General features: G+C 44.0%; 2 protein-coding genes and 1 long non-coding RNA gene across 3 annotated transcripts; 2 read left to right on the top strand and 1 right to left on the bottom strand.

The window, feature by feature from the left end:
- Positions 1-2,273: 2,273 nt before the first annotated feature.
- On the top strand, positions 2,274-7,460 carry june (JunE proto-oncogene, AP-1 transcription factor subunit). Its single transcript, XM_028971953.1, has 2 exons — positions 2,274-2,585; positions 3,091-7,460. The coding sequence occupies exon 2, from the start codon at positions 3,237-3,239 to the stop codon at positions 4,260-4,262; it is 1,026 nt and encodes a 341-aa protein (XP_028827786.1). The 5' UTR covers positions 2,274-2,585; positions 3,091-3,236; the 3' UTR covers positions 4,263-7,460.
- Positions 7,461-9,142: 1,682 nt separating this feature from the next.
- LOC114785582 (uncharacterized) lies at positions 9,143-20,144 on the bottom strand. The gene is made up of 4 exons (XR_003749079.1): positions 19,223-20,144; positions 9,839-10,027; positions 9,537-9,639; positions 9,143-9,461 (listed from the first exon to the last, which is right to left on the bottom strand). It is a non-coding gene; the product is annotated as an uncharacterized LOC114785582 (long non-coding RNA).
- On the top strand, positions 19,638-22,387 carry thap1 (THAP domain containing, apoptosis associated protein 1). The gene is made up of 3 exons (XM_028971954.1): positions 19,638-19,810; positions 20,605-20,800; positions 20,941-22,387. Exons 1-3 carry the CDS (start codon positions 19,671-19,673, stop codon positions 21,376-21,378), a joined length of 774 nt encoding a protein of 257 aa, XP_028827787.1. The 5' UTR covers positions 19,638-19,670; the 3' UTR covers positions 21,379-22,387.
- Positions 22,388-23,008: the final 621 nt, after the last annotated feature.

Here is a 23,008-nt window from a genome sequence, read left to right as displayed (position 1 = left end):
CTCATGGCCTCACAGTCTTCTAATGATCTTCTAATGACTTTTGTGCTAAACTGGACCTTAAACTAACACAGAGGAACACAAATATACATAATTTTTTTTTTTTTTACCATTTCTAAATGCAGAGCAGAGAGAGTGATTGATTTTTTTTCCCCGATCTGCTTCATTAGGACATTACAAGATGCAGGAAAATGAATAAAGTTTCAAGTGCCTTTGAAATGGTAAATTCTGGTTTTGGCTGTGCCAAGTAAACTATTTGAACTTTTGGCTCCATCACACTGGCCTCTTGCTGTGTAATGAGATTGAATTTTCATGGTAACTTAGCCGAATATAAAAAATAATCAAATAACAAATGGTTTTGCTCCTTTTTAAGCCCAGTTTGCACAGATTTACGCTACTGGCTGTTTCACATGGTCATCCAAACGTTTCATGCCTAGTCGTGGGAAACTGGGGACACCAAGCACCAACACCAGACAACCTTCAGAAGTCAGGAATGCATTTTTGGAGTCGTTGCTGCTCTTTTTTATTCATAAAGCCCCTATCATTTTATTCATGTGGATCTCCTGATCGAAGGTGAAGTGCACGCTGAATGCGGCTCGGCTTCCTCACATGCAGCGGGAAAAGACTTGAGGCATCTTAATTGACCTTGAAGGAATTAAGCGAAGGATCCTGAACACACACTCTCTTTCTGTCTCACACACACGAACGTACACTACATGCATTCTCCCACGTCACAGACATTGTTTGTCGATAAAAGAGAGATGATTCAAATTGAAAAACATATCAAATGTCTCAATGTTTATTTATTTATTTATTTATGGTTGTGGTTCAATGGATCTTCACCATGTAGAAACGGCCTGACATTGCTAGTGGGGAACCTGTGTCCCAACAATCCTCAAGTGGAGTACACAAATCATTTAATTCCCTCACATATACACAAAAAAAAACCCCACACACACACATCATTAAAAATTCGGCAATGCGCTCCACGAAGTACGGGTGGGGGGGCGGGGGTTGTGGGTGGTGGGCATGGTGTGGTGTGGGGAGGATGAATAATAACCTGGAGCAAATCACCTTCAGAGAGGCTAACGAATGCAGACTGGAAAACCACGCAGGGAATCGGGAGGCCTACGAGCCCCCCTCGGCGTCTGGGAGCACAGGGCATGTGTGTGTTGTTGCTCTTGGCATTGAGACTGTCCTCGGCCCTCGGTGTGTATAATGGGCCCTTCCTGTCTGCGAAACGCAGCCTCTTCCTGACAGCTCCTAAAGCGACAGGAGTCCAGAAACACGCGCCATCCCGAGCCTCCCCTGCACCCCAGCCTCACAACACCTCTGTGGTTCTGTGCATCATCGGTCCACGTCGGGCCGAGACTTGAAATAACAAGATGCTTCTTCGTGCTCTGCGAGGCATTTATGATTAATACACAGCAGCAGTGCGGGAGAGAACCACGCGATTTGTGGGGCTTCAGAGGTGTTTCACCATGGCTCATTTTTCATCTTCCTGATTATTAAATCCATCATTTACATTTTTACATTTACAGCATTTATCTAGACCGACTTACAATCAGTAGTTACAGGGACAGTCCCCCCCCCGGGGCAACTTAGGGTTAAGTGTCTTGCTCAGGGACACAGTGGTAGTAAGCGGGATTTGAACCTGGGTCTTCTGGTTCATAGGCGAGTGTGTTATCCTACTAGGCTATTGCCACCCTAGTAGCCTAGTGGGCTACTACCATTAGCAGAATTGCTGTGAAAAATCTGATGAGAAGTTATATGTGGGCAAATTAAAACATGTTATATTTTCTGAATGTATACATTTTTTTTATAATTATTATAAGCAAGGCTGGGTTAATGAGTCTATTCTTCACACACACACACACACACACACACACATACACACACTGCATTCTGGAAGTTCTAAACGTCAAATTCATGGTTCTTGCGCTCGTTCTCTACACTGTACCCCGGATTATTTCTGGGCATCGGGTGGTTACGGCGTCTTCACGTCCCCACGCAAACTTTACGTGGGGGCAGCAGCGGCGGCGGCACTTTCGGTTTTGCCGCGCGCGACATCCGAGAATGCGCGTCGCCTGAGCGCGCTGCTCGTCCCAGAAAGTTTCTCTCTCTCTCTCTCTCTCTCTCTCTCTCGTACCCTCCCTCTCTCTCCCTCCCTCTCTCTCTCTCCGTTTCACGTACGCGCGGTTGTTGTATGGCAACAGCGCGATTTACAATAACACGGCCCCGGCGGCCAATGAGACGGCGGCTCGGAGCGGCGCGGGGGAGGCGTCAGCAGCCCGAACGTGTGACACCGAAGGTGGGACGAGTTTCGGGAACCGGAGAGGAGAGGCGAGGAGAGGAGAGCGGGGCGTGTGTTCTCGCCAGTCACTGTCGCCGAGGCTAGAAAGTCCCGCGGTCGGGTCCGAGCACAACGGGGGAACCGAGGCGGGCGACGCGGACGCGCGTTCCCGTACCGCCGCACGGGCTCTGCGTCGACGTTTTATTAAAAACAACAACAAACAAACAAACAAACAAACAAACACAAGACTGTCTGTCCGAGGGAGAACTGGACTATATATTTCTTTACAGCCAGCGTAAGTAGCTGTTTTTGGTTGGTTGGTTGGGGGCTTGTCGCGTTTTTCTCCACGGACGCCGGACCGGCGCGGGCGCAGCCTGCGTGGGTATGCGCGCGCGCGCGCGCGACCGTCCGACCGACCGCGTCGTTTCACGGCCAGTCGCGACGTCGCCGGATCCCCCCCCCCCCACTCCTGCGCCATCGTTTGCCGCTGCCGTCGCCGCGTCCTTCGGGTCGGACCCGAACGCGGGGCGTGTGACGCGGAGCCCGGGCGCGTCGCGTGTAAGTGGCGGCGGTCTCGAGGGGAATAATTCCGCCCGGCGGAGTAAGTTCCGAGTTCGCGCGTTGCCGTTACTACCGCGAGCCGTGGCCGTGGGTCGGTGTCCCGGTTCTAAAAACCGTAACAGCGTGCGTGAGTGTCGTGTCGCTTGTATTAAACGTTTTGTTGTTGTTTTTGTTCATTTTTTGGGGAAATGCCTTGCTGTCCTTGTGGTCCCCTGATAACCCACGTGTCTCTTTGACAGGCGTGACATTTTGAGACCGGCAAGGTGAAGCCGCCGCAACTTTCTTCCCACTAAGTCCCGGGTCCTTGAGAGCGATGTGCTCGTGGAATATTTCAGGCTTCTGATACCAGCTAATCAGATTATGAGGATTCTGAGCTGCTGCGTCCATGACGGGTAAAATGGAAACGCCCTTCTACCACGATGACACTGTGCCGAGCGTGCCGAACTTCGGTCAGATGCAAGACTATGACCGCTACCAGGGCCACAAGATGATGAGCAAGAAGAACATGGCGGCGCACAACTTTCCCGGCGCGCTGGCGGGCGGCGCGGGCCTGAAGCTGCTGCACGGGCCGCCGGGGAGCGGCGGCAACATCAACCCGAACGGCCTGGGGATTAACGGCAACGCCGGCGGCGCTCTGATGTCCTCGCAGGACATGAACCTGCTCAAGCTCTCCTCCCCCGACCTGGAGCAGCTCATCATCCACTCCAACCAGGGCCTGGTGACGACCAGCCCGGCGCCCAACTCCTCCGGCTTCATGTACCGCAACCAGGCCACCAACGAGCAGGAGGGCTTCGCCGACGGTTTCGTCAAAGCCCTGGCTGACCTGCACAAGCAGAATCAGCTGGTGGGGGCGCCCATGTCTCCATCCTCCTCCATCCAGCCGCCCTACCAGAGGAACCTCATGTCCAGCGGGGACATGCCCATCTACACCAACCTGAGCAGCTACAACCCCAACCCGCTCGCCGTGTCCTCGTCGTATCCGGGGGGACAGATACCGTACGGCCACGCCGGGCAGGGCCAGGGACACCACCCGCACGGCCGCGGCATGGACGCGCCACAGACAGTGCCCGAGGTCCCCCACCCGCCGGGGGCCGACCCCAACAGCTCGCCCCCCTCCCTGTCCCCCATCGACCTGGAGACCCAGGAGAGGATCAAGGCCGAGCGCAAGAAGCTGAGGAACCGCATCGCCGCCTCCAAGTGCCGCAAGAGGAAGCTGGAGAGGATCTCTCGCCTGGAGGAGAAAGTGAAGGTGCTAAAGACTCAGAACTCTGACCTGGCCTCCACCGCCAGCATACTGCGCGAGCAGGTGGCCCAGCTCAAACAGAAAGTCATGAATCACGTCACCAATGGGTGCCAGATAGCAGTTAGCTCAGCCGCCATGGCCAAAAGTGGGGAGAGCACCAGCTGCTAAAACAACAGAAGGGTGTTTTTTTTTTTTTTCTTCTTCTTCTTCTTCTTCTTCTTCTCTCTCTCTCTCTCTCCCTCCCTCTCGCTCTCTGTTGTGTTCTTTCGTCCGTCGCTGTTTGACTCAGTGTTGTAGAGAAATTAGGCGGCGAGCAGAGATGATGGTAACTGGAGGGACACGGGCTGAGAGGTGGGAGGCGGGGGATCCCCGTCTCTCCTGACACGGACACCGCAGCGGCGCGGCGAGAGAAAGGGAGAGGCTCTTTTTTTTTTTTTTTTTTTTTTTTTGGAACGAACGTCTCATTCGTCCAGCCCTTAAGCGGAAAAACGGAATGCTCCGATACCAGGTTTTCATGGTTCAAAGGGAGACACACACACGCGCAAAACACACCTTCGGAGATAAGAGCGAGAAGTGTGTGTTCATTGTGCTGCACTTTGAACTTGATCAGGTCAACAGAACAGCGGCGGATAAAGGAAAGGCCGGGTTTTGCCGTGGCCCTCGGGAGTAAACTATGACTACAGAGTGCACGACACACTCAGAGGCTGGAGGACGGCAAAAAAAGGGAATCTCAGTACGCCGAGGGCTCGAAACTCGCTGGATTCACTTTAGGGCGCCGAAAGCTGACTCAGGACGGGAATGCCTAAACTTTCAGAAGGCTTCTCCCCCCCTCTGAGGATTTTCACTCATGCCCAGCTCGTAACTGAACTGGCATATTCTCCGCTTCTGGGAGAAGGGGAATACAGCCATGTTTGTTGAAGTTTTTCTCGATTCCTTATCGGCCGCACAAAGGGGCTGGTGGGGCGACGCTTTCTTTTTCGAATATATATTTTAACAATATGCACTATAGTTGTGGAGCTGGCTTTGGTACATTTCTAAGTGAGCAGTGGCGGTACGAGGGAAAGCTGGTGTAGGTTTCAGCGCCGGGCTTGTTCCTGTATTTGAAGTCTTGAGTCGAACCTTCAGGTGTTAACTTTTGGTCAAAGTATCCCCATATTAACTGGTTGTGTTGTGACGTAGTTACAAGTGCAGAACAATATATTTCTTTTTTTCAAACTCACCATGTCCCAACAATCTAGTGGAGCATATTGTTATTATGTATGTATGTTGGTTTAATATTGTGCAATTTTGTGAACTTTTGACAATACAAACTGAGATTTTCAAGCACACATGAAATTGCTCTATTTATTTTGAGGCATAATCTAGAAAAGGACGTATTTAAAGACAACAGATCTGTTGTGTACTTTTTAACTGTGCCGCATCGGAGCACAAGTGATGGTACTTTGACCTTGTTTTTCTGCCTGGGCAAAATTCTCCTGCATTCCAAGACAAAGACCTTTTGCACTGTAGTTTCCTAGTCTGGGAGATGAACTTTTAATAATGGATGAATACAATATTTTGCTCTAATGTTTGTGTATTAATTGAGCAACAGTGTATCAAGCTGCCATTTTGCCATTTGGAGCAACATCACCTTGATTCTTGAAATTGCCGTGTGATGCTGACACACTGCTTGGTTAGAAAAGTAACTAGAAAAGGGCTTCTGATCATTAGTATATTACTTTTTTTTTTTCTTTTTTTTTTGCATCGTCTTGTTTTTTGTAAGATTTCTGAAGCAATTTATTTATGCAAAATTTATCTATAATATTTATGTTGTTTCATGTAAAGGATCTGTACAGGTTAAATTACCGGTGTCTTGTCGACACTATATTTTGGGGTCATTATATATTGCACATAATCATAACATTAAATGATGTCCGATATTTATCTTCATGAACCTTGTCACATGAACTGTACTGCATAATATTTTTTTTGTTCTTGTGGATTTCTCAAAATAAAATTTGCAATTGTCTTTATGAAACATAAATCAAATTACCTTCATGATGTGGCATTACAGATTACTGCGTTTCATTCATAGAACTTAAAAAGGTTCCGTGTGTTAAATGACTGCATTGAATAATCGCTCCTGTTGCTACACTGAATTGCTACTACCTTTTTCATATAGTAGGTTGGGGGACAGAACATATTTCTATTTTCCTGTCTTAACTGGAGGAAAACCATGAACAATGTTAAAAGAGTGTCAAGAAAATATTTATTTTTAAACTTGAACAAGGCTTTTGATGTCAATTATATTTTTGTACAAAGTTGTTTTTTTTTTTTTTTTAGTTTTTTTCTCAGGTCTGAGGTCATTTACACAACTTCAGACGTAACACACGGCTAAAGCGTGCTGCACCCAAGGTCTGAAGGGCTGGGCTTATATAAAGTCTACTATTTTGTGCATTTCAGCATTTATTATTTCTGTGTCCCTTTATAAACTTTCGTAAATGGTCACCCTGCCGCAGTACTACGGTACTGGAGTAAGTAGAGTATAGTAGAGCATAGTATGCGCTCATTTGAGTGGTGCGTACTGTCCTCAAGAACACTACTTTAATATGCTGTGTTTGGTGTCAGTGTGTTGTTTTCTGCATTTCGGTGCAAATTTCCTCCCCCTCTGGCCTGCGTGTGTGTTTTAAGACAAATGAGGGTGGCAGAACTTGGTAGTCACGAAGTAACTTTCCTTTTAATCAAGGTGTCTCCCAGGGACTAGCTCCAATCACAAGTTTACAAGGACGTTTGACCTCAGAACATACTGCCTGCTTCGGGAGAGGATGGGGAGGATGGGAGGGGACCGTTTAGGATGGAGCTAACGAAGCGGAGATGTTTCCGAGTTTTTGTAATGGCTAACCGGACACTGAATTTTCTTTTTTTTTCTCATAGCACTGATAGGAGAATAGATTTTTTTTTTTGATAAGGAGTTCGCAAATCTTTCCATGTTTACAAAGAGGGATGAGAGTGCAGAAATTCTATTCCAAAGATGTTCCGTGGCATCATGAGGGAAGAAAAGTTGCACACGATCAGTGTTTACTTGTGGATAAGAATGATTCAACATCTGAATGTTTTTTTTGTTGTTGTTGTTTTTCAAAGAAAGTTTTGGGGCTTTTATTAATGAGAGCAGCAGCTCACTACTTCTGTAAAGAAAAAAAATGATAAGGAAAACCAATGGACCTGCAACCTGAAAACACACACACTGAGTGATAGGACTAAAGGGCGACTTGCCTTGCTTTGTTATCGATTGTTCTTGTTTCTGAACAATATTCAGTCTTGGGGAAAATGTTCAATGTTTCCTTGTTTTTTTTTTAATTCAAAAATAAAAGGATTAGATTCCTGAAACAAGTCATGTTTTGTTTGCATCTTTTGCAGAAAGACCTTAAATTGAATGTGCACAAAACACTGTATTAAAAAAAATGGCTTCACACGTAATTTCAACATAATCAACGGTCCGAAAAAATTCCCTGAATTGATTAGCCATTGTGCTTAATGCTGCGGTATGCTTATGGGTTAAGGTAGAAGCAGCGGCGAATCCCCATGTGTATGCCCGGTGGGTAAATGCTCATCACAGTTACAGTAAAACAAGGTTACTTCGTTTCCAGTAACACTGGCCCAAGATCTGACATGTGTGGGCAAACTGAAAATGTACAGGCAAGAGTGTAGTGTGGCCCGTGGCATTGCGCAACCTTCAGCTCTCGGGTTAGTGTCACCGAAAAGGATGGTAGCATAAACAGTCACAAACATTCAGTCGCTGAAAAAAAAAAAATGGACAAGTGAAAACAAAGCAGCAACAATCACCTGAATGCCCTCTTTCTCAGGAAAGCATAGGTGGATATTTTTAGCCACCTTTAGTAGTACAGAGTGGGTGCGTGCTGATTCCTGTTCCATTTGGCGCACCATTCATCTGTTTCCCTGGGAAAAGGGGCGCGCAAATTACTCGGATGGGAGGCCTTCCATCGCCATGAATTGCACAAGAAACCAAACGGATGTAGAACCGGTTCCTCGGGGGCAGGAGGAATGCTTTAAGATGTAGCATTTCTATGGTGGCAGCCTTGACCATGGCTCTTGTTTTGGGTCTGATCGTGTGAAGTGAAAGTGATTGTCATTGTGATACACTGCGGCACAGCACACGGTGACACAACGAAATGTGTCCTCTGCATTTAACCATCACCCTTGGTGAGCAGTGGGCAGCCATGACAGGCACCTGGGGAGAAGTGTGTGGGGACGGTGGCACTGATTACAGGGCCACTTCTTTAACCTCTAGGCCACCACTGCCCCTGTGAACTGTGCTAAATGACAGGTATTGTTGTATTAGCTTGCTAGGATTTTTCCCAAATCCCAAAAAACCCTAATCTCAGTCTGACTACATTAGCCGAAGATACGGTACTACTGCTTAAAATAATCTTAACCTCTGTGACCTGAGGAAGGTCTGTTTCCACGGTCTCCATATGTAAATCAGCGAAAGCCGTTATTTTTTCGTCCACGTATTTGTGAACATATTTGCATATTAATGACACAACACATAGTCATTTGCCTTTAGCTTGAAAACATTTCCACAGATGAGAGCTCTTCCCATGAAGAACTACAAGACTTCCTGTAAAGCACATGGATCGGTCGTGGTCATTGTGAAAGCAAAAGTTGCCACTGACTAGCTTCCCCCAAACTGATGTCATGAAGCGTTCCCTCCCTCTGGTGAACAACCGATCCGACCGTAGACAATAAATCAGATGATTCCCGTCCAGGATATGTGCGTTTCTAATGAGAGACGTAATGAGTATGTTTCCGTCAGTGTCGCTTGTTTCCACACAATGAGGGCGACAGCCTAAGCTCGTGTGGAAAATCAGAAGGCTGTCCTCCAGCCCAGCTCCGTCGGTGCCGAAAGATTTAGTCTGCCGCTATGGCATGTGGATGCTCGCTCGTTTGGGAATGACTAATTCCCTACGTCCGCCCACCTTTTCTTCCCACACAAGAGAGAAGGGATTGTGGGTCAATGAGTGCTGTCCATTTTAACTAGATGCAGCTTCTCAAGACGGGGAGGATGGGATCTCAGCAGCAAGCCGTGCATTTAATACGAGCAACAGAGGCAGAGAGAGAAAGAGAGAGAGAGACAGACAGAGGCTCAATGTCTGATACATCAAATTGGGAAATGTCGGTCAAAAAACAAAATGAAAAAAAATTTTCCAGAATTCAGGGTAACTGTGGTGATTTTTTTTCTGTGAAAAAGCCATTCTGCTTGTTCTCTTTTACACTTGAGCAACAGGGACTGTACACTATTTCGCCACTCGGCTGTCACCTTAACCGGCCCTACCCCTGGGCACAGGAAGTGGCGCGTCTGAACCACTTCTGGAGAGAAAAAAAAAAAAAAAATCATGTACCTCTGTCTTCTATTGGTTGAGCAATAGGAAATGCCTTCCATACCTTACATTTTTTACACCGTTTGTGGTTGTGGGTGTGTAAGACCATATTAATGACTGCTCCTCATCTTTGTTTCTTTGATTATTCCACATGTACGGGCACCGTCCTGAACAAAACAGAGAGCAAGTGAAAACAAGTGAAAATGGAGACGGGGGAACAGAGCGGCTAAGAGAGGGTTAAACAGCACGGAGAGCGACGTGCCAGCGTCTATTTGCTTGGGAGGGGCCAGGTGTGCTTGAAACCTCTATTTTTAAGTTTGATACACACCCTGCGTGGGAGTAGGACCACACCCACTCAGCACTTACCGCTGGGAGTTGTGTCCTTGGCACGCCGGCCCGGTGGCACAGTTGCCCGCCAGACCAGGCGTGGAGTGAAGGGCGCCGAGCAGTCCAAGAAAACCCATGCGCTCGCAGAGCCTGCAGAGAGGAGCTATTTCAGGTGAACGCGCGCTGGATCGCCTTGGCAACCGTTGTTTGTTCACATGCACATGCGTACTGGAAGAAAAAAAAAAAAAAAAAAAAAAAAAAACCTTACACCAGTGATTACACTCAGAACTTTGATTTGACTTGATCCTCGGCCACGTGACGTCTGCTACTATTGTGCAAATAATGGCAGCACACGCCTTCAACATCCTGGTGCAGCCCAGAGCAGCGCGAGTGTCTGAGCCTCCAGGCACCAGGCCACCGATTCATAAATTCCCTCGCCACCTCCGTGCCCCCCATACAGAGACATACACACGCTTCAGCTCCTCCTTCATTTCCATGTTATATTACAACCACAATATAACACAACATCTGTGAATGTCCATGAATTGCACCATCCACAACCCCAATGTGAGCGTAATGAGAGTCTGCATTCAATATTTGTGGTTTGGTGGCTGTGCCGTGACGTTTAGCTCTCGGTTCCACCCACATGCCCACCCCCAGCTGTAAAACTGCAAGAAGAGAAGAAATCCCATGCATACACATGAGCCGTGCTGCCATAGTCATGGGGAAGCCATGATCTGATGTAAAGTGAAAACTTTGTGGAGGGAGTTCGACGGGGCAGCGTTCCTTCGCTGCATCAGACTGTGAGCATCACAGCCGATCAGCTCACGTCTTCCTCAGCGCTGCTTCACGTCCAGCTAATAACATGCATGCGAATAAATTATGAATGAATGGATGAATAGCATTAGGTCATTCTTTACCTATTCCTTAGTTCATATTATGGAAATAAGAAAATGTTGCTGTCAGTCTGCTCCTGAACAAGACAACAGCCCAAGCTGAGATCTAAATATGTACAAAACATTAAAAAGTCATGTTTATTCATAACTTTCTATGATATTTAACAATAAACATCATTAATGTCCAAAAACATATTTAGTGGCAGCACAGAAGAATAGTTTGTTGCTATGTTGTTTAACAGCATTTCTATTACATCCAGTTTTTATTAAGAATGTCAATATGAGAAAAAAAAGAGTCATGGTGACATTTAGTGGAGTCGAGCAGCCTCAGAAAAGACAAAAAGTTGAGTGCTGATCAATGGACACACAATAAATTATACAGTCGAGCTACGTACAATAAAAAAAAGGTACATTTACAAAGACAATAGTTGTAAGACAACAAGATAATATTTTGTGATCCTAATTTGTTACCACAGCTGATATTAGTGATATTTATGCTTATATAACTCCCCAGAACAGACTGAAGTTTCAGCTGTTAAAATGGGGATGCGGCATTTTTCAGGACACTGGGGTAAAAGGTACAATTTAAAATGAATCGTTTTCCAGAGACTGAGTTGTTGGCTTTTGACCCTGCTGGTGTTTCTGATTATATGAAAATGTTTCTCATATGGCCACAGGCAGTCGTGCTGGCTCCAGTTTCACTCCCTGCTTTCTTTCTTCATACGCTCTTTATTAATGGTATAAGTGATTATTCCACCCTTGGCTCAAATAACTTGACCCTTATCCTCACAGGTGAAACGAAAGCAAAGCAAGTACAGGCAAAAATTATGTTACTGCCCTTTAAGTGTGGCGACAGGGACAAATTCTGGACCTAAGCTCAGGGTATTGATGACATGGACTTCCTGTGTAAATGGATGTTATTTTGGGTCTAATTTTCAGCCAAGGCCTAATTTGATTTCGCTTGGTACCTAATAGCACAGCGTTTGTTCAGGTGCAGATAAGAGGTATTTTAATCTTTTTAGGGCCTATTAAACTCCAGTGGCACTAAATAAATACTCTGCACTGCGATATGATCAAGGACCATGAACTGACGCCATGATTTTGGCTGTTTAATCAAACAAATGTTCTTTGAGGTTTGTGATTATAGCTCTAGCTGTTTTGGAGATCAATTGGAGGGGAAAAAATTACAGATGCTTACAGATACAGAATGTATGCCATTTACAGCTCACCACAGACACAATATGAATTTTTCACCCAACAGAATGGAAGTGAAGCATTTTTACATCTCTTACATCAGCAAACATCAAACATCTATATTTTAACAAAAATAAATAATTCAGCATTTGAAGATAAAGGATTGCTTTTGGTGATGGAGCTCTGAGTTCATAGCAGTCAGCTGCCTGTTTGTTTGGAGGCAGTTACTAAGTAGCTCTAATCTATCATCTAATCCGATTGGGCCTGCTGAAAAGCATTATCAAATGCATCCTAGAGAAGGGAATGATGGGATAAATCAAGGTCATCTGTGCTTTACAAGACTCTTGCTTACATTCAGTGGGACAGAAGTATCCAGAACAGCGTAATTACTGTTTGAATATTTTGTCCAGAACTGCTTGTTCTATAAATAAAATAATGTTTTCTAGTCTTATAAAACGTGTGTGAAAAAGGTTGACTTTTCAGGTGATGGTCCATAAAGGGCTGTGAACCTCAGACTTTGACTTGCCTTACAGGGAGTTTTTCCTTTCTTTCTGAAACAAAGGTGAAGCTGGGCACGCCCTCTGTTTTAGCCTGGATTTAGAGTATTTATTCTAGCAGAGAATGAAAACATGAACCAAACGTCCCCGGCTAAACCTGTCAATGGATCTTCATGCTTTTGTTGCCTAATAGACTTTTTATGACTGTCTTTTTTTAGTTGTTTGTGTGGTATGTCTGCCTATTCTTAAAAAACAAACACATTTGCATAGCATGCACAGCAAGTCCTTTCTTGGCTCCTTGCAATGTCCTAATGGCAGCTATTTCAAATTATTTCTTGGTTCTAATGTTAAAATCAGTATAAATGACTGATATTATGCTTTCGTCATTTGTCATTTCAGCTTCGGCTCAAAACTGATACAGTGCTTCTGTTTTTTAAGTAACGTCAGCTAACGTTATGATGTATTCTAGATCAGGTCATGACCCCTTTTTTTAAGGTCTTTTTTCCTTAGCCCAAAACACAATGCAATTTGAAGGCCAGGTTCCAATATATGCTATAGAAATAATACTCACAACATTCTATTTTGAAATCTAAGTCCTCAATGTCTGTGAGTGCAATTTTGCACTATATTTGTTTTTACAGCGTTGATTCAATTATGGCAGCAGAAATTACCTCATATTTTAAGAGCAGACGTTTTGCTTTCTTGACGTGCACATCAGTTTTAATGCTAGCTGAGCCCTGTATCAGATTTATCCAAATATTTTCTCGGTTTCCATGGGTAACCTAATCTTGATAGAGTGAGCCACTCCAAAATTTGCTTAAGCAATAACATAGGACCTTCAATGAAAATACTTTTTCTAATCCAGTATATGGAGTGTTTTATGGCATAAAAGTGTAATTATTAAAACCATATAAAGTCAATCGCCACAGACATGTAAATATTATGCCTGGTTTTATTCCTTACTGCATTTGAATGTCAAGAACAGTCTACTCTTGTGCTTAACATAAGTAGTAATACTAGCTGGATGTAATTAAATTACATGTATGAAAACAAAAAAATAATTCAGTCTTTAAACTGTCACTAATGGTCCTGTGGGCATTAGTTTAGCTGGTGTTACGGATTTACAGTGCCAAGCTATTTACTACACTCTGATATCATCTGCAACCCACTGCAAGTGACTCCTTGGCACCGCGCTCTGTTGTTCCAGAATGTCCCCTGAACACCATACATTCATTGTGACATCACTGGGAGATAATTTGGCAGCCGGGCCGATGCCTCTGTAATGTGTAATGGAATAAGTCGTTCTGGAGCTGGCCACAGCGAGTAAAAACACATCTGAAAGCTGTTATCAGCTACAATGACATCAGCTTCCCTTGGCCAGAGTTCCACTGAGCTCATTCCCTCGGCCCCTTGTTGTGCGCAAGTGAGTGACTGAGCGTGCTCTTTGGGTCCACGCATCCGCCATACCCTGTGCCTCTGTGCCAGGGGTTAGGAGGACAGCCAGAGAGCCTGCGGAGCATCCGCAGAGGCACACCTCTAGTTTATTTGCTAAAGATCTGAAGGGTGACTTGGTTATGGGTCTGAGACCATCTGGCAGATTAATGTGCATTTTCAGTTCCTTGAAGGCAATGTTCTGTGCACTCAAACACAACAAGCAGGGGGTTCAGAGAGTGATGACTGAGAATGCCATCACTGAGATCCAATAACGGAGCAGACCTCCGCATCTCAAAGTTCTTAGTGAACTCTTTTACTTCAATGAAAAGACTGTTACAAGTTAACAGTCCATCCAATGAAATATCAAGCTTCTTTGTAATTTGTTCAGAATACGTCGCTCTGGATAAGGGCGTCTGATAAATGCTGCAAATGTAAATGTAAGATTCCTGCCATGTAGCAGGTGGGTGTTTTTCCAGAATTGTTAGTGAAAGTGCAATGACCTGGGAGTGTACCGCCCAAGTGGAAAAGTATCAACTCCAAAGTCCTTCTGTAAGACTTTTATTTACATCTTGATAAAGAATGGAAGCGCCAGAGGGGATGAACAGCCAATCCAGTATGAGACTGAATGATTGGCTTTTATGACCAGGAGATATGCTTAAACCCACTTAAAATGATTTTAGCCTGTACTTGGATTGGAGAAGTCATTGGCGGGTTTGGTTGCTGCTGAAAGAGGCTGTTGTGCAGCAAGGTCTTCCCATTGCCTTGCTGCAGCATGGTAGACACAGTACTGTCCAACAGACTAAAACAGACCCCACAACAGGTCTCATATAGACTCTGTGGTTGTAACCATGTGAAAATACACAACACTTAAACTTTCATCACTCTACAGACCTGTCTAGCTGCGTTGGTAGGGCATGAAACTTTTCACTGGTTGGTTGGTCAGCTTACAACCGGTTTACCCACAAAATCCACACCCAACCCATACAAATGCTGCTGCTGTTTCTGCATTCGTTTGCCGGAGACACTCAGCCCTGAAGGACTGTCTATGTAATTGCTCTGAATAATTATGTCACATGCAGGAATACATTAGCCTTTTATGCAGCTTAGTACTGAGAGTTCTTTTCTTGACACTGGTGAAAAGACAACAACAGTGGTGAAGATAATGACTGAGCTCATGATCATGCATATGATGGGGGAAACTGCTGGACAGTACTGGCAAACCAAAGCAAGCGATGGAGATCAGTTGGGAACAGCTGGTGAGATTTTTTTTTCTGATTCTCTACCCACACCCCAGAACAGGCACACAGTTCAGCGCCTCAGTTCTGAAAGCAGCTGCTAGATGTTGTGGTTGAGCTTGGCAGAGCCAGTCCAGCCCAAGAACTGATTAGCCCTGCAGGCCTGGGTCACAAAAGGGATCTCAGAATATGCAATGAGGCAACTGCAGGTAATTAAAGCCGAAACTGAGGTGGGTGCGGGCAGTTTGAAGAACCACTCAGTAGGGCTGGTAGGAGAACACAAACGAGACACATCTCACCCTGGCTACTGAAACCCTGACATTGACGCTTGGATATTGCCACAATGTGGCAGGAAGAGGATGAAGACATGCTGTCTTACAGTTCCCATCTTTGTTAACGGGTACGACTGTCCTTGGGGGTTTCAAGTCAGCAAGAGGGCCTTTTTTTTTTTTTGGAACAGATTTTGCCAGGATATTTTGCATTTGCATTACTAGCTGAATGTGAGTGAACCCACTCCCAAAAGGACCAAATTGTGCTAGGTCTGTCTCAATAAAAGGCAAGTCCTGTTGAAGGTACTGTGTTTGGTGGCCATGTGAAGATAACACAATTAGACCCCATCTATGTACTTTCCAGCTAAAACAACCAAGCAACCAACTGATGAAGAGAAAGGTCTGAGAATTCATGGAAGTACAGCATGAATTCATGCTGACATCAGTTCGAGGACAGGCTATATACAGCCTTGGGTCTAGATTTGAAGAGTGTCACTCAAAAGGTTATTTAGGAGAAAATGGAACAGTTGTGAGACACACAAATCTGTCCCTTTAGAGAAATGTATATTTACAAGTGGTTCTCAGTAGATACTAGGACAAGCCTAGGAGAGCCTTCCATGTTTCCCAAAGAACAGAGCAGTTACCATAATGGTTGAATGGGTCATTTGATACCACACATATTAATTCAGAAGCACTTCACTTAGTTACCTAGCTTGTTTTAAAAAGTAGAAATCATGACTATTCACTGTGTGATATTTCAGCATTTAATAATAGTTCAAGCATGTATTCTTCCTCTGAAACTAGGGTAAATGTAGGGTAAATGTAGAGTACGCTGCCAATGTCCAAGGCACCAATACTACCTAAACCATTTATTGCAGAATTGTCATTATTTTCATGGAACAAACACATTATGTGTGTAGAGGAAGCGACTCACTTTATTCTTCTGAAGAGCGACTCACATTATTCTTCTGAAGAGTGGAAGTGGAAGTCGGGAGAGACCGTTGTAGCACATCTCTAGATATCAACAGTTTGAAATAATTTGCACTTTTACGTTTTTTAAAAGGTATTATTTGTGTGTCTTTTTCAGACTTGTGGGGAACTTACTTAATTATTAACTGTATAAATTGTTGTCACTTATGCCTACACTTTTTGCACAGTACTGTCCATATTTTTTCATTTATCCCGCCCTGCTTATATCTCTGGGTCTTTCCAGTATTCTGCATGTTCTCATTCGGAAGAGGTTGTTTACAACAGAGTGTGTGTGAATGGAAAATGAAAGACTCTGCTCCTTTTCAGTCTTACCTAAGAGAGTTGGTCATGTGGCTGAGGTAAATTATGACCTTCTGCAAACTGTCAGGTCTTTGCAACATGTATTTTTTTACCATGATTACAACCCATTGTGGCAAACACGAACAGCCAAACTGAAAAAAGTTAGATAAAAGGTATCATTATCGGTCTAGTTGTTCATCCTTTTAGGGCAGAAACCCCAAAGTACGATGAAGAGGGTAAGAAGGTGACCACACCTGTCCCATTGCTACACTGGACCTTATTAAAAAAAAGGGGGCTGTGTTTAAGCAGGTTTATACATGAACAGCACAAAGGCTGCATGTTGGTAAAGAAACTTTTTTATTTCTTTTATTTTAATATGAAAAGTATGTGCCTGGAAGCATGTGGGATGTTGCAGTTAATCAAATTAAGGGGGGTTTAAAATCTTTGCCAGATTTAAATGTGCCTCAAGTTTGCCTGCAGCGCAGTTGCACAGAATGGGCATGGATGTGTAGGAAATGCTCATTACTGAATATTCTTGAGCGTCTGAGTTTGTAAAATGCAAATCAGAAGCCACAAGCCATAGGCAGGTAAAGCTGAGCTGGGCATAACTGTCTGGGCTGTGTGTATCCCAAACTGATCAACATCCATTGGTCTCTTTCAACAAAGGATGTCCTGGCTAAATATAGGAACAGAATAGCTGGGCATTTACAAAATTATCAAATCTGCGTAATCTTATTAACTATTAACAAAGGTGTCTCCACAGTATGGGGTAATCTAGGTGCAACGAGTATGTCTTTATTTCAGCTTTGCATTTTAAATTATGCCAAAAAATTATTCAAAAAAGATAACAAGCAAATGCGTTTTTTTTAATATAGTTGATTATTTGAATATGAATACATTTAATAAAATGTAATAAAATCAGTGTTGCATTTGCCTACTTCTCTTCATTTAGAAAATATAAATAAGGGTGCTCATAAAGCTGCTTAATACATGAAAAGCCTGCTTGGCCCGACTAAGAAGTTTTTTTGAAAAAGTTCCTCAAGGTGCAAAGCTAATGCACTGGGACGCCACGGTTTCAATTGCAAAATTCAAATTGCAATTCAAAACAAGTCTACAGAGGGTTCACGAGACGCCTTGTGGAGGTGCTTTTTTTTCTCTGCGTAAGCTTGCGTTGCTTGAAAAACATCATTTGCATTGACAGGGAGAATTCAGGGGCAGAACTGACTCATCTGAAGGGGGCTTTGAGTGAAGCATGGAGGGGTGCGAGGTACAGTAGTCATGTCTAGCCGAAGGAGGGAGGAAGGTGAGGAACCGATAGCGTTCAGAGCGTGTAAACCCCAGCCACGCATGGGCTACAGATAAAGAGTATTTCATTAGCATTAGAAGCTGGGGAAAAAAAGTGCTCCAAGACCCTGAAAACACGACATACATGCTGGTCACCAGAAAAGCATATATGATTCAAATCTAATATTATTCATTTCAGTGGTGTCACACAGCATATGTTTAATTAGAAATGGTACTTTGGCAAACTGTAACCATTTTATCACAGTAAAGGTGTTTATAATGAAATTCAGAATTATTAATAACCCAAAACGAGACAAAATAATATTAATAGACGAGGATAAAAGAAGAAGGTTCGAGTTGAAATGTGAGCAGAAAGTATACATATAAAAACATTTCCTAATGGACCTCAGAATCAGAAAATTTGAATGATCTGATATCAGATGAGCCATCGGAGCTTGACACGAGAATATCTGGAGCAACACCAACACAAGTAATTATCAAAGTTTCTCTGACAGTAATGGGTGTCGTCGTCTGGAACGGTTATCTTAGGCGATTCCTGCTGTAGGTGGGTATTACTGTAATTATATGTCAATAGAGAAATGCAAATTAACATAAACTGAAATGGTAAGCCTTGGTAAGCAGTTAAGCTCCTTCCTTCCTACAGTTAACTGCAGAAACTGCAGACTTTCAGCAATTTGGCGTATCAAGATGGGGTTGACTTCATGAGATTTAATGCACGTGTTAACAGACGCATCAATGAAAAGGGGGTGCTTTTTAGTGTCAATTCAAAATTGCGCATTATATAATCCTGCAAATATTTGGACTGGAGAGTGAAATAGTAGTTCCAGTCACATCTGCAGAGTACACACGAAGATAGATCAGAGCAAAAGTACTCAATAGCCCGTTTAATTCTCCCACGCAGACAAAATTCCGACCCAGTGTTGTGTCACACTGCCACCTGGTGGACAGCGGGACAACCTGGTCACCAGCGTGCGCCACCACCCCGCCAGCGACACCTGTCCGAGTGGCTACGTTTAATTCACGCTCATTGTTTCGTTTATTCGTTCGTTCATTTGTTGATTTGTGTAACGTAGCACTCAGGTACTGTTTTCAGCGAATGTTTTAATAGAAATGATGCTGACGACATTTTTGCCAGACGAAAAACAGACGAAAGAAATCAGCAAGGAAGAGCCGCAAAATAAAGGAATAACGACAAGCAAATTAACAATGTAATATTAAGTCATTCATGACACAGTTTAATTATGATGTATGCTTATTTTTTTACAATATGAAGATAATAATTACCTTTTCTTTGTGCAAATACTTAGGTTAAAAAAAAACTCACCTAACCCAAGAGGGAGCAACTATGAAGTAAAATGAGTTAGAAAGATCCAAATATTGGCATCTCTGGCAGGTTGAGCGCAGTTTCCTGTAAGTGCTGCTGCTGAAGTTCCTGTTTATACCACAACGCACTAGAACCTAAGACCCCAAAAGTGGAGCATCAAAGCGTAATCATCGTATGTTTGTAGCACGTCTGTCTTACGTCAGTGTTTTATTTGTTCCCTGCACTCTATGTGTGCTCCTAGAATGACCTGTTTTGATTCCCTCGGTAGTAAATCGATTCATTTATCGAACATTTATCAACGCGCCAGTGGCATCCTTGGCGTTGTAGAGTATCTGCACACGTTGTGTGGGCAGCGGGCCCCCGCAGACCAATCAGGTCGCAGAGCCGCTGCCACGTGACTCGAGGCGAAGCGACATCGGCCATCTTGGAAGCTGGAGCGATAAATTACATGTGGAGGTGCCAGCCCGGGCGAGACGTACTTCTGGACACTGCCCGCTTCTCCGTCGTGCTTGCGACGATGGTGCAGTCTTGCTCGGCGTACGGATGTAAAAACAGATACCACAAAGACAAAAACATTTCTTTCCACAAGTAAGTCCAACTCCGGGGTCACTTTGGAGCGGCTTGCTAATGTCCACCTTCTGGCTAAGCGCGGTGTTTGTCTGGAGCTGCTCCTGCTCTGGACGCAGAACCACGGACACGCGCTGTCATTGTCCACAGGGTGACGTTTCGCGTTCGTTCGCATTAAATGGCACTGTGCCGGAGCAATGGTTTATAGTTTTTTTTTTCTAATGACAGCTTCTTCACTTAGACGAACTTGTTTTGTTTCGGGCACCTCGCCGTAATCCTGCTGACTGGCGGTTATAAATGTAGACGTAACTTACTCACGACAGACTGCCTGGAGCGCCGTGCATTGCGTCGTGACACTGCGTGTCACCAGAAGGGCAAGGGTGAAAAATCAAATGGGGGTACCACCGAGTCACGTGACCAGTATTGGAGCAGACCCCTCGAATGCTGTCCGACTCATTGTTGTCTACTCTTGCACTGCCTCTGTCCCCAAATTGCACTTTATGTGGCCCGGTTTGTCCTAAACGCAGACAACTTTGTTTGAATGTTCCGGAGAAACGATGTTTCGTTTCACTGTGTGCTATCTGACGTGTATGTGGCTGAAATGACAATAAAGTCAACTTCAACTGATGCGACGGAGAGACTTGGTTTTTTGTTTGTTGGTTTCCCAACACTGTTGGGAACTTGTGTGTTCAACATCCTACACGACACCAAGCCTTATTTTTTTACATTTTTTTTATGTACATCAGTATGGCATTTTTACATGCAAAATTTCAAGTTTGTGTATATTTCTAATAGTCTTGATATGCTCACACTAGGTTTCCACTCGCAAGGCCAGACGTGTGTGGGAAATGGGTCGCAGCGATGAGGAGAAGCAACTTCAAACCAACAAAGTACAGCAATATCTGTTCCCAGCACTTCACGAAAGACAGCTTCAAGCGCGAGTGCAACAACCGCGTCCTCAAAGAAAACGCTGTGCCTTCCCTTTTCAGTTTCAGCAAATTACACACGAAGGTAACTTCTGCCGCAGTATTTTTCAAGTGAACCAGTTATCACAACTGCGATGAGCCAGCTCTTTACAGAATGTGTTCAGCAACCGTGGTGCTTGCTGATTGTTATAAATGCTGTTGTTTTTCTCATCTCACCCCTGGCAGCCAGAAACCCTGGTGGACTCTGGTCCCCCAGAGGACACAGAGTGGACTCGGGTCCCTATGTCACACACAGAGGATGCCCACGCATCACCTCCCCAACAGGGCGACCGCACAGAACCCATCCCTGTTCCGATGGAGGAGGAAAGTCAGGTGGAGGCCACAAGCTCTTCCATTTCGTGCGACCACAACTACACAGTGGAGGACACAGTGCAGCAGAAGAAGCGCATTGAACAGCTGGAGGAACAGCTCGACAAGCTGAGGAAGAAGCTCAAGACTGTGCAGCAGAAATGCCGGCGCCAGGAGCGCCAGCTGGAGAGGTTCAAAGCCATGGGGGAGTTCCAGAAGACGGGCAAAGATCTGGCCCTCGGGGAGAGTTATGTCATACTGCCCAAGGACCTGTATGATGTCTTGAAAGGAATTGATTCAGTAGATGGATTGTGACACGACCAGCCTCACACACTAAAGGGGGTGGGGGGGAGGGGGTTGGTTTGAGTGGGGAGTATTTAATGATTTGTTCTTTGCAGTACGTATTTTGCAACAATCTTGTCATGCATTTACGTGACAACTCTCTGTAATGCATATGACATTTCCATATGAGGAGAATGTTTTGGCATGTTTCAGGTAGTCCACCAACAGCAACTTCATGTTTCTCTCACATTTAATTTGTTTAAGTAATTGCTATTGGAAAATATTTGTCATTTTTTAATGACAAATATTTAATCATATTCATGTAACTCAAATAATGAGCACAGCATATCACACCAAGGAGACTGGAATACACCACTATTATGAAGTTGTGTTCACATTGACATACCAGACACTTTACAGCCTTAACAATATCCCAGGTAATGTGATTTGGGATGGACATTTCAGAAAAAGTCTGAAAGTCTGTCTTATCTTTTTGGGTGGATTGTGGTATTGCAGGATTATGTTTCCTGTAAAAAATGTCTTGAGAAAACTCTTGTCTTATCTTAAGATAGGGTTTTAGTTATTAGCAGAAGGATTCCAACCCCAGGAATATTGTATTCTGTAATAACTAGTAGCATCAAAACAGTAGCATTTATTTTAAAATGTAAGGAGGCTTTTTTTTTGGAGAGGCCTGGAATGAAAATCTGTCAATCATTTTATGTCATTTTATGTGTTAGCAGGTGTTTTGGTCATTAATATTTCACTTTAACCATGATAAGGTGGTTTCTGATTGATATGTAGAAATTTCTTACAATATGTATTTGATACACTTATCAATTGTGCCTGATACAAGAGCAACGTGGCCCCAAGAGTAGGTTTTAGCTCTGTGTATAAAAAATATGACCTCTATGATGTAGATAGATGGTGATATCCACAGATACCACGTCAATGTACAGTACAGGTCAAATGTTTGGACACACCTTCTCATTTAACGTGTTTTCTTTATTTACATGACCATTTACATTGGTAGAGTCTCACTGAAGGCATCAAAACTATGAATGAACACATGTGGAGTTATGTACTTAACAAAAAAAAGGTGAAATAACTGAAAATGTGTTTTATATTCTAGTTTCTTCAAAATAGCCGCCCCTTGGCTCTGATAACTGCTTTGCACACTCTTGGCATTCTCTCTATGAGCTTCAAGAAGGAACACCCAGAGGTGTTCAGCACTTGTTGGTCCCTTTGCCTTCACTCTGTGGTCGTCGTCCCCCTCCCCCCACCCCAAACCATCTCAATTGGGTTCAGGTCCGGTGACTGTGGAGGTCAGGTTTCCACTTTTTGTTAAGTGCATAACTCCACATGTGTTCATTCATAGTTTTGATGCCTTAGGTGAAAATCTACCAATGTAAATTGGTCATGAAAATAAAGAAAACACATGTGTTGTGTCCAAAATTTGGCCTGTGCTGTATATCTGTGTCTGGCATCAGTATAGACAATTGTGCAGGGAAATTCCATCAATGCTGGATTGATTTAGTGCTTATAATCATGTACTTAAAGGAAGAAAAAGGGTTTTACCAAAATATAGGCAGTGTCCCTTGCGGATGTTAAACAAATGAATTGAAAATTGTCATAAAGGTCAAAGCCCCATTCAATAAAAGCCAAA

The sequence above is a fragment of the Denticeps clupeoides genome, chromosome 3, assembly GCF_900700375.1.
Source record: "Denticeps clupeoides chromosome 3, fDenClu1.1, whole genome shotgun sequence".
In the NCBI taxonomy this organism is placed as follows: domain Eukaryota; kingdom Metazoa; phylum Chordata; class Actinopteri; order Clupeiformes; family Denticipitidae; genus Denticeps; species Denticeps clupeoides.
Note: the sequence above shows the minus strand (reverse complement) of the source record. Positions and strands in the feature narration are given on the sequence as shown.

Coding starts and splice junctions, on each gene's coding strand:
- june (XM_028971953.1), top strand. CDS start 3,237: ATGACGGGTAAAATGGAAACGCCCTTCTACCACGATGACACTGTGCCG.
- thap1 (XM_028971954.1), top strand. CDS start 19,671: ATGTGGAGGTGCCAGCCCGGGCGAGACGTACTTCTGGACACTGCCCGC. Junction 19,811..20,604: donor AAAAACATTTCTTTCCACAA/GTAAGTCCAACT, acceptor TGCTCACACTAG/GTTTCCACTCGCAAGGCCAG. Junction 20,801..20,940: donor TCAGCAAATTACACACGAAG/GTAACTTCTGCC, acceptor CACCCCTGGCAG/CCAGAAACCCTGGTGGACTC.